At 41.7% G+C, this 12,097-nt stretch overlaps 1 protein-coding gene across 1 annotated transcript in view; it reads left to right on the plus strand.

Annotated features, from left to right (window-relative positions):
• Positions 1–2,598: 2,598 nt before the first annotated feature.
• The window catches only part of LANCL3 (LanC like 3), a 125,469-nt gene continuing 115,970 nt past the window's right edge, over positions 2,599–12,097 (plus strand). Inside the window, exon 1 of the mRNA XM_004714559.2 lies at positions 2,599–3,171. Within this exon, the coding sequence (XP_004714616.1) occupies positions 2,599–3,171 (573 nt within the window). The remainder of the gene's footprint in view (positions 3,172–12,097) is intronic.

Consider the following 12,097-nt stretch of genomic DNA (forward strand, 5'->3'; position numbering starts at 1 on the left):
CTTAAGCCTGCTCAACACTCTGTGAAAGAAAGAATTATTTTAAAACAGTAGAGCACAAGAAAAGAAGCTAATTTTTATTAGTGTTTTAAATTGCTTTTGTGGATTGAATGGAGGGCCATAGTCTTGGGTATTCTGCCAGGCTCTGTGCATCGAATAAGCCTTTTCTCTTTTATGACTTTGAGTTTTGTTTCACATTTTTTTCTCCCACTCTCTCCAGGAACTTTTAATGTGACATCGCTTTAAAACAGTTGTGAGTGCTCACCAATTACTATCTAACGCTTCTGGCCTTAGGGTCACGGAGAATGATGTTTGCATGGTCCACTGGTCCAATTGGATTAATTGTTTCCCTCAGCCTATGCTTTTCTTCACCCTTCTTTCTTCGGGAAGGGGCGAGGTTAGCAGGTGGGTGCATTTTAGATGACCACTCATGAACTTTAAAGATCTCGAATGACTCTCAGCAAATTAACAGGTAGAATATTGTCTTTGGGGACTACATTATGTCAATTGACCTTGGTGTTCTCAGAGATCATGATCCTGTGCCCCCAGACCAGTAACTCATTCCCTCAAGGTATTTGATTGTGTCTTAGAAATTTTCCTAACTTTGTCCCTTGTTTGATCCACCACAATCATGCATCTATTTGTAGCATGGTTATACATGCAGAAATATCCATACACATATGTGTGTGCATATGTTTGTGTAGATAGATAGATATACTACAACACTGCCTCCATCGCTAGTTCAGCCTGAGTCTATCTGTACATCTACTCGTAGATCACTGTTATTGCATGATTGCATATGTAATAATATTTATATCTGAAGGCAACGGATTTTTATAATATTTCATTTTCTATTTCACTGGACTATAAACTGCATGAGATCTAGAACCCTATGTAGTTTGAACATTTATCCATTTCAGGGTTCAACACACAGAAGAGGGTCTTCAGGGTCCATCACAATAATGCCCTGTGAATTAAAGCAAAAGGGAATACATTTAGCAAGGAAGGAAGGAGAAGAGGAAATTGAAGATATAGAGAGGGGTCAAAAAGCTTAATTAAATTTTCATACAACATTTATCCTATTAGTAACTAGTTAATAACCTCAAGATATGTATGGAGATATTTATCATGCTTGGTAAAGTAGAAGGCCATCAAACATGAGGAGGGCCCTCAAGGAGATGGAGTGACACAGTGGCTGTAACCATGGGCTCCAGCTTAGGAGCAATTGTGAGCATGGCCAAGGACTCAGCAGAGTTCCCTTCTGTTGTGCAGAGAGCTACTATGGTCAGAATTGAGTCAATGGCACCCAGCAACAACAAAAACAATAGCATGCAGATGTGGGGGGCTGGGGGGGGGGTTCAGAGCAGGAGGGAAAAAAATCACCTACTACCTTGATTGAACTTCAGCATCGTTCTTTATAATCCAAGAAAAAGAATATTGACAACCAAGGCCAAGAAAACGTTTCCATACAGGGCACGCCACTGTTCTAGTGCATTAAACATGATGTGTTCAAACACCTTAGCCATGGGAACTCCAACGTGACTAAAGCTAATAACCTGTGGGAGGGTGGGGGGTTATCACTCAGTTTCCTTCTGGCCAAAGTAACTAACTAAACTCACTGATATTGAGTAGATTCAGACAGTGACCTTATAAAACCGAGGGTACACGTGTCCCTTTGAGTAGCTGAGGCTATATAAATCTTGATGGGAACAGAAAGCCTCATGTTTCTCCCTCAGAGCTTTTGGCAAGTGGGAAGGACTAATCTTGTTAGCAGCCAAACAAGTACGCCACAACACTACCTAATTCAGCTACTTCTCTAAAGTTAAAGTGCATGTGAATTATCAGGACATCAGGTTAAAAATACAGAGTTCTATTCAGTAGTTCTAGGGTGGAGCATTTTAAACAAACAAAGCACAAAATCTGGGACTCTTAATAAATGAAACAGTGAAAAGCATGAGGGGAAAGTCAGTCAAAAGCAGGAAATAAATCTCAAGAAGTAACCATACCAGACAAAGGTGAACAAAAGACATGGGAGCAGCAAGGGTGCTGCCAACCCAGGGAGAACCACGCTTTGAATATACAAGGGACTTAAGGTGGTCACCTCCACCTCCAGGTGTGTGCCTGTGTGTGCTCACCCTCAGCTTTCAGCTTGGTTTCCCAGTGTCCCTAGGCATCAGCCTTGAGAGGAGGAGCTGAGGGCGGAGCAGGAGGAGTGGCGGGAGCCCCAAGTGGGTCCTGCCTGAGATCACCTCCTTCCCTTAGGCTTAAAGACACCTCCAAGCTGCAGCGGAGCAGGAGAGATCAGGTTTGGGGAAGGCACGGCCTCGGGAAGAGGGCTCTCGGCGCGGCGCATGCCCACACTCACCCGGGCCACTCAGGAGCTTGGAGACAGCCCGGTGCTCCACTTGTCTCTCTGCTCCGTCTGTCCTCCTCGAGCCTGCCTCCTCTTGGCACCTCCAGTCTCACCCTCCTAGCTCCATCCTGCTTGCATCCACCGCCATCAGAGTGTCTGAGAGAGCCAGAGGTGGTGGGTGGAGCTGCAGGGCGAGCGCTCCAGCCCTCAAGGTCCCAGGCTCAGCATTGGGGAGCCCGGTCAGCAGCATGGACACCAAGCGCTGCTTTGCCAACCACTTCGATGACTACCAGGGCAGCTTGCTGGCGGGCCAGTGCGAGGAAGCTGTGGGGCCATTGGTGACTTCCACCATCGAGAGAATTCTCCAGGAGCTGCCCCCACTCAGGGGTACCACCGAGGCCCGGGGGGCAGCAACCGGTGCCAGTGGCTGTCAAGGGGGATTGTATGGCGGCGTGGCAGGGGTCGCCTATATGCTCTATCACGTCTCACAGAGTCCACTCTTTGCCACCGCCCGGGAGCGTTACCTGCGCTCAGCCAAGCGCCTGATCGACGCGTGTTCCCAAGTGGAGGACTGGGGTGAGCCAGACGCTGACACCCGCGCTGCCTTTCTGCTCGGGGGAGCGGGTGTGTATGCGGTGGCCACGCTCGTGTACCACGCCCTGGGCCGGTCTGACTACGTGCAGCCGCTGGGCAAGTTCCGAGCTCTGTGTGCCACCTGCGCGCCTGTCTCCTTCCTGGACTGTGGCTCCGATGAGCTGTTCGTGGGCCGCGCGGGCTACCTGTGCGCTGCGCTGGTGCTCAAGCAGAAACTCGCCCAGGAGGTAAGAGGCAGCCCGGACCGCCGGGGAGCGCTCGCTGCCTGCCCTTCCCTTTCCATGCCTGGTTCTGCCTTGCTCAAGCCCTGTGCAGCTCTGCCCTGCCCTGCCTAGCCCTGTCCTGCCTGCCTGCCTGTCTGCCAGTCCTCTGGAGACGCCCAAACTTCATGAGCTGAGCGCTTGGGCGAGCTCCCCATATTTCTTTGTTAATCTTTGCCTGGAGTTGTCATTTTCTTCGTTCTCTTGTGGTCCAACTCTTACTTTCTTCTGTCTTCTCCTTGTCCTATTGACTTGGACGTGGAGTTTTTGCACGTTGCTTATGCTATACGCTGACCGTGATGGGTATCTCCTCCGAAAACCTCTTTTACCCAACAGCTTTCTGGAGGCTGACAGGGTGTCCCTTTCCAGTGAGATAAAATACCTCAAAAAGGATAGATGGCTCATCCTTTTTTTCTGTGTCCAAAGCATGTTAGAAGACTGAAAATCAGTAATGGAACGTTTAGGAACTGATTCTGCTCCCCTTTCCAAGCACAGCTGGGCAGTTATGTTGCGTCTGCAAGCCTGAAGAATTCCTACTCTACTCTAGGTCTAATGTGTTTGCCGGTCAATTGAGCGCAACACATATCTGATGAGGATGCCCCTTTTCAACATATACATGTAGCTTTAAGAAAGAGAGGCATAAAACTTGCAGCTCATTCTGGTGCCATGTACATTTGTTCATTGAAGCAAGTGTACTTACGATGGAACGGCAGCTTCTCTTCATGCATAGCTTTCCAGTGACTCCTTGAAGTGAACTGGATTTCATCACTATATATTCATACGATTATTGGTTGGTTTTTGTTGGCTTGTTTTCTTTGGTAATAACTGTTAATACAGCTCTTGAATATTGGGTTAGAATGTGCCAGTTCCTATAGAATGAGGAGCTGGGGTGGGGTGAGGTGGTGGTGGAGAATCCTCCAAAGGATCACAGTAACTAAAAATGAAAGGGAGGCACTTTCATTCATAACCCACTAGAGCCAAATATTTTTCTAGTAAAGACGTGGCACATTTAACTTGGGTTTGGTTGGGTGAGAGAGGCATTTGAAGAAAAATCAAAGGTACACCGAGTATTTTAAAAGTGCAATTAACTTGGATAACCTCGACAGGAGCAGACTTGATATTTTTTTGATGTTCAGCAGGTGATGCTGATTCAAGTGAGAAAAAAAAAAGAATACTAAAAAATGCACAGTGCTGGCAGGGCAGAAAAGGTCCATATGACAAAGTTGTCTTGAAATAGTTCACTTTGCCTCTGAGTCACTGTTATCTGCTAGCAGTTTCCCCAGGGCCCTTCCAGTGGTAGAAAACCCTTTAGAAGGCCATGGAGCAATTTACATATCATCTGCATTACATTTGCATCAGCTCTATAGACCTTGCAGTCTGGCAATTGGCTATTTAAAACAAAAAATTCTCTGCTTGTGTCCCTAAAGCTTAATTCTTCCATGTTTCCATCCCTTGGTCCATTTTCTCTAGAATGGAATGACAAAGAGGGGGAGACCAACCAGGTTACACTGATAGACATGCACAAGGACTGCTAGACCCCAGAATGGTGACCCAGGGCCAGTCTGTAATACTGCTCCCCAGAGACATTTATTAAGGCCTTTCGCTGTTCTCCTGCTAAACCAGATCTGTCTTTTTGTACTAATCAAGTTGAGGTGCTTTGGCCCTTGCTCCCAGAAAAGGCAACAAGCTCAGAGGGCAAAAGTCAGCTCTTGACTTGAGCAGTTCAGCCAGTTGTCAAGCCAGTCACAGCTGTGGCTGTCCAAAAAGTTCAAGCTAGGCTTTCAAATCAGTTAATTCCAAGTCTATCCATCTGCTGAGAATTTGTACGTCCACCTGAATCAATCTATGTTTATAAACTATAGATCGGATTCAGTATGTTGAGGTGGAAAAAGCAAATTCTCAGCAGGGGTTAAGCCAGAATGAACCCATTTGAAGTCCTAGTTCAATTCTGGAAAGTGTAGGGCAGGGACTAAGCGTGCCAGACTCAAAAACCTTCAAGAATGACCAGTCTTACACATCACTTACTCCCAAGTTCTAGTCAGTTTTTGGCATTGCCCTCAGTAGATCAATCAGAAACCTTGATTAAATTGAATCACAACCTTATGTTATTTCTCTGTAAACTATCATTTTGTCCTGAGTTGTGTTCCCTCCAATGTCATTTATATTTTCTTTCCTTTAGCAGTTACTCCAGTTATTAACCTAGTCTATATCCTTTCCCATACTATTTGGCCCATCTTTGGCACTTAATCTATGGCACAAATCAATTGGTACAATGGTCGTTGAGCTGATTCTTCTATTCAAGCTGTCCCATATAACTCTGATAAACCAATCTTCTAATAAACAATCTTCATTATGCCATTTCTCTACTCAACAACCTGCACCCTGTTACCTTCCCTTCAGAAATTTCTCATCTCATCACACATACAACTAAGATCTTTAAAACAGGGCTTTGGATTAGATCTTCCCAGTTCAGTCATAACTGATGAAGAGAAACTAGAATGGACCCAAATCCATAAACGGTGACTATACCAGAACCATAACTCAAACTGTGGTGGTGTAGTTGTTATGAGTTGGGCTGTTAACATCAAAGTCAGCTGTTCTAAACCACCAGCCACTCCCTGGTAGACATATGAGGCTTTCTGCTACCTTTAAGATTTGCAGTCTCAGAAACCCACAAGACCAGTTCTACTCTGTCCTGTAGGGTTGCTATGAGCCGAAATCAATTCGGTGCCATTGAGTGAGTCAGGGAGCGATGTGCTAGAATCATAATCTTCCGCCTAGAAAACTAAGCAGCATGTACATTGTATAACAATCAAATTACTCGACAAGCAGTGTTCTAAACAACTCTACCTGGCTCAAAGACGGCTCTTGACAGCATCACTTTAAATATGCATAGCAATAATCCAGTCTCTATCATCTGGCTCCTGAAAAAGTTCACCACACCTCTTCTGAGTCTCTCATTACTCATAATTTAACTTTAACTCATAATTCTCCCCATTCCTGATATCATTCCAACATACTAACAGCTTAAAATTTTTGACTGTTCCAATTTTGCTGTATTGGTCACGACTGAACAGGTTTGAAACCATGTTTTAAAATGGCTGACAAGACCCCACATCATCAGGACTCCAGTTAGCCTACTCTACTTCTTGCTTGCTCTGCTTCAGCCACATTGGCTTTCTGTTTTAGGCATTCTCCTGTCTCAGGGTGTTTGTACTCACTGTTTCTTTTATTTGAAATATTCTTCCCCTAGAGATTTTTATAGCTAGTGCCTTCATCTCAGTCAGCTCTTTACCTCTTCAAAAAGGTCTTCCCTGTTTTTCTATTTAAAATTGCAGCCCTGATCCAATATATTTCCATTTTTGTGATTTATTTTACTTATATCTGATTTTCCCAATTATAAGATATGTTAAATAAAGATACGTATTATTTTTTTATTACTGTTTCTCCAGCATTAGGGCATTGTCTGATCCATTTTTAGGTACTCAACTTTTTTAGTAGGGAGAACAGGTGTTGTTACAGATACTGTCTACTCTATGGCATATTTCATCACCACAATTAATGGTGTTAAATTTCAGTCTTTTTATGATGGCATTGGTGTCGTGTTTAAGAGATAGTTTCCACTGCCAAGGTCTCAGTAAATATTTGGTGGATCAATGATTGAAGTCTAGTCTCCTACAACCCCACCCCCACACCCTCCCTGAGCTGAATGATTAGACTAACACATCTTAAACTTTAATATGGATAGAAATCACCTGGGGATTTTGCTGATAAAATGCAGACTCTGATTCCACAGATCTAAGAAAGAGCCTGGAATCCAGAATTTCTAACCATCTCCCAGATTATGCCGACGCTCCCTGTCTATGGAAGACACTGAGTACCAAGATCATATGAGCCCATGTCTGTTAAGATGATGATATAAGTCTCCATTCAATGAAGCATGATATTTTTATTTACGGGGATGTGACTTAGAGATTTGATTATTCTGCTGTGTTTTCCTTATAAGGACGTATGAGAGCAATTTATTGTAGGACTTTGGACAAGGAATAGTTACGTTTGTTGTGGTGATTGGCTTTTAAACAAATCATCTGAGTATACTGTGTAAACTAATTGTGTTTTCCACTACGCTTTGGCTACGAGGAAGTTTATAATTTGCATTTATATTGATAAGATTCGGGGGTTAAAAATGTGCATGTACATAGTGAGGGCTAACAGAGACCAAAAGCATGACTTTATCAAGGTATTATGTGTGCATGTGTGAACAGAGAGAAAAACTGTGTCCAGGTAATTAATGTGAGGTGTCTGAAAAATATAAGCATGTATATAGAGAGACACAGAGGCTCATTCTATCCAGATGTGTGTGTATGAAAAAAATATGTGTGTATGGAGAGAGGCAGAGACAAAGTAATATTTTCATTTAACTTATTCCTTCTGGAAATACATAAAGGAAGTTCATTCAAGGGATTATTAATAGACATTTTTGAACAATAAAACATTAAAATATCAGGATATCTCTTTATAAGAACTTGTATTGGCTCTTTTCTACTAAATTGTTTAAATAAGGTTCATGAGATACAGATGTGATTTTGTTTTCCCAACTAAGACCACAGACCCCCTGAATTCTATACAGAATTCTATTCTCAAGGGACCCAGACTGAGAACCCCAGGATTAGGAAGTTCGCAGAAATCCGAACAAGCGTTGATGGTAGCTTGGATTTGGGTGGTGGTAGTAGAGAAAAAAGAAATCAATGGAACAGTGTCAAGTTCTGTTTTAGAGGTAGAACTGGAATTGGTGATGGTTTGATTGGATGTTGTGCTAAAGGAAAGTGAAGAATCAAGTATGTGTCCAAGGTTTGTAAGTTCTTCTATGGGATTGATAATGATGTGCTCTTAAATGAGAAAGATGTGTAGGGGCAGGGAGGGACTAGCTTAAAAGTGGCTGGGACAATTAACCCAGCATATAAAGTGTCCGTGATAGAGCTTAGCACATAGTAGCTGCTTAATTAAATCAATGTTAGTTCTTTCTGTTCCTAGTAATAGAAAACCAAAGGTGATTCTGAATATCAGATGAACACTGATAGCCAATAAGTATCTCTCTTTTTGCCAAAGCGTTCTGGTGTTGCAGTAGCCAAAGCTCTCAGCTGCTAACCAAAAGGTCAGCTGTTCATATCTATGAGTCGCTCCTTGGGAGAGAGATGTGGTAGCAGTCTGCTTCCATGAAGGTTAGCCTTGGAACCCTTTTGGGCAGTTTTACGTTGTTCTATACTATAGCGTGAATATGAGTCAGAATTGACTTGATGGCATTGGGTTTATATTCTTGTCATGGTCTTTAAAACTTTCACCAGTTGCCATAAAATAATTTCTGACTTGTGGTAACCACGTATGACGCAGAGTAGAACTGTACTCCACAGGGTTTCATTGGCTGGTTGTTCATAAGGAGATAATCAAGCCTTTCTTTGAAGTTACCTCTTGGTGAACTTGAACGGTCAGAATTTCAATTTATCTTCTCATTTTGAAGTCACCTTTATGACCCATAAGGTGTCCCAGTGATAAAAATCCTCAGCTGCTAACTGAAAGATCAGTGATTAAAAGTCACCAGCTGCTATGCAGAAGAAAGAAGAGGCTTTCTGCCTCCATCAAGATAACAGCCTTGGAAGCCTTGTGGGCAGTTCTGCTCCGCCCTGGAGGAGTGCCATGAGTGCAAATAGACTTGATGGGAATAGGTTGGATGCTTCTTAGCAACTGTAAACTCTTCTGTTTTTATCACCTAGATGTCAATCAAGGAACAGCATTAGGACTGCTAACTGGGAAGTTTGGGAGATTCTAACTCACTAGCCTTGGAGAAAAATGAGGCAGTTGGCTTCTGTAAAGATTAGCAGCCTTAGAAACTCCAGGAAGCAATTTTACTCTGCAGTTATCGAGTCACTATGAGTTAGAATCAGTGGGATTTTTGATCTGTCAATCAAATTCAAGCAAAGATGCAATTGTTAAAGTGTGTGGTTTTTGGTGCTCTCAAATTGGTTGCGACTCACACCATAGAATGAAACAGTGCCTGGCGCTTCGCCAGCCTCACAATTATGAGGTTTGAGCCTATTGTTGTAGTCACTGTATCAATCCATCTCCTTGAAGGTCTTCCTTTTTTCACTACCCTTCTACTACATCAAGCATGAGGTCCTCTTTCAGAGACTGGTCTATCCTGATAACATGTCTAAAGTACATGAGATGAAGACTTGCCATATTTATTTTTAAGGAGCATTTTGGTTGTACTTCTTTCCAGACAGATTTGTTTGTTCTTTTGTTAGTTCATGGTACTTTCTATCTACTTCACTAGCACCATATGGTTCCTGATCATATGCTACCTCTGAAAATACTTGAATGTCTATTAGTTCGCTTTGGTACAGTTACTCTGTATATTACTTGCATCACATTTTAAAAATATATGGTCTTAATGTCATTTTAATCAGATTTCAAATGACTTTGTGTGTGGGGGAAGTCAGATACTTGCTGCCAGACTGCTGTCTCATCCCACCACGCGGTGGGGTGGGCCTGCTCCCTGCTGCTGGAGACAATGGACTACTCTCTGAAGCTTGGGGAGTTCACACCCTACTGATAATGGTTCCTATGGAGACACAGAGACCACTCCCTAGACCACCTACTCATTGCTGTGTAACCTATAGTGCAGCTCCTCCCTGTGACGTATGTCTCTACCTGTAATTAGTGGGCTGGCTTGCCCCCAAAAGGTATATAGGTGTGAGTCAGCAATATAGATCTCTCTGACTCTGAGCTCCTTGCTGCTCACTCCCTGGTCACTCCCCTCTCCCTTGTTCCCTTCCCCTCCTTCCCTTCCCCCTCTCTCCACGTGGACCACCAAGCTGGGCTGAGGTGAGCAATGGTACTATGTAACATGCCTGACTGTATTATTGTATTATCTCTCATGCCTTGATGACTTTAATATAATACTTATATATCTCAACCGTACAATTGTGCATTACTGAACCCAGAAGTAGTATTACTGAATCTGAGTAGTAGTAATAGTAGTAGCAGCGGGTGGGGGCTGGCCCTTCACCCTCCCTCAGTGTTATCTTTTAATTTAATACTACAACTTTGCAGGAAAAATTTGATGAAAACTTGCCATCATTTCCATTTACTGATTCCTCTCTATGTGCCAGATACCTAACTTTAATCATTTTATATATATTAGCAGAGTCAATCCTAAGAATAGAACTTTGGGAAAAAAGTAGTATTACATGTTCTCTTTAAAGGAAGCAAAGGCCAAAAATTATGCAATTTGTCCCATATTAGACAAGTAATGAGTGCACTGCTAGGGTTCAGACTTCGACTGTTCAATTTCATTTAGTGTGAACTTCAATTGAGTGACAAACTGGCAAGACTTGCTAAACTACTCTTAAAGGAATAATAGAGATTTGTTTTCTCAATCAGACATGTATTACAAAACATCAATCGATAAGTGTATATCTTCATATCAAAATGTTCATCATCATATCTGCATGAGATAAGCATTAACTGGAAACAAAAAGCCAACAATAAAAAGGCAGAAAGAGAATGTAGAGCATTCTTTTTAAGGTAGGACTCTAATTCTAAATGCAAGTTAGTCATTAATATAATAAATATTAATGGAGTATTTCCTCCGTGTCATTTTCCTGGCATACAGGCATTTTATTAAGGCATTGTGAGTATGAGCATGAACAATAGTGAACCAGTCTCTATGGTAAAATCACAGACATTAACCCAAACATTGTATCAGTCATGGTCTGTTTAGAAATAGAATCAGTATAACATATAATAATACTCATGGATATTATATAACAGATATATATGTGTATATAAGAGTTAATAAATATAATAAATATCCTTATATCAGCTTTCGATGTTGCCTGCATCTTTCAATATTTTTACCATCAAGTCTATTAACATTGCACTTGAGTTTTTTCTTCAGTTCTTTCAATTTGAGATTTGCTAAGCATGTTCTTCCTTTTTTGCTTTCTAACTCCAGGTCTTTGCAGGTATCATTATAATACTTTACTTTGTCTTCTCCAGCTGCCCTTTGAAAATTTCTATTCAGTTCATTTATTTCTTCCACTTATTTTCACTAAGATCAAGAGCATGTTTATTACGTCTCTTTTGACATCCATTTTAATGTTTCCCCTTTTCCTCTCTTTTTAATGACATTTTGATGTCTTCATTTATGATGTATGTGGTTAATCCCACAACTTGTCAGGTTTTCTGTCGAATCTATTCTTGAATTGTTGTTGAAATTCTGGGGTGAGATAGATTCAAGGTGGTATTTTGGATTTCCTGGGCTTGTTTTAATTTTCTTTAATTTCTACTTCAACTTATGTGTGAGCAATTGATGATGTGTCCCACAGTCATCCTCTGCCTAGTTTGGGCTCCTGATACTGAACTTCTCCATCATCTTTTCTCAAAGACGTAGTCAATTTGATTTCTGTATATTCCATCTGGAGAATCCAATGTGTATCATTGTCCTTGTGTTGTTGAAAATAAGTATTTGCAGTGAAAAACTAATTAGTTTTGGAAAATTCTATCATGCGATATCTAGCTTCATTTCTATCACCAGGCCATAATTTCCAACTACTGTTCTTTCCACTTTGCTTCCAACTTTCATATTTCAATAGCCAATAATCATCAATACCTATTGATTGCATGTTTAATCTATCTTAGACTGAATAAGATGGTTGAATTCTTCATTTCTTCATTACTAGTTTTAATGGTTGGTGTGTAAACTTGAATAATATTTGTATTGACTGCATTTCTTTTTATGTGGATGACTATTAGTCTATAACATGAGTTGCATTATTCTTCAATATAGGTCTTGATCAGGCTTGAAGATAAACTAGCAGCCATCTAGCTGAGA

This window comes from Echinops telfairi, unplaced genomic scaffold (genome assembly GCF_000313985.2).
Source record: "Echinops telfairi isolate 266 unplaced genomic scaffold, ASM31398v2 ScPeMD7_26;HRSCAF=91, whole genome shotgun sequence".
NCBI classification, from domain to species: Eukaryota; Metazoa; Chordata; class Mammalia; order Afrosoricida; family Tenrecidae; genus Echinops; species Echinops telfairi.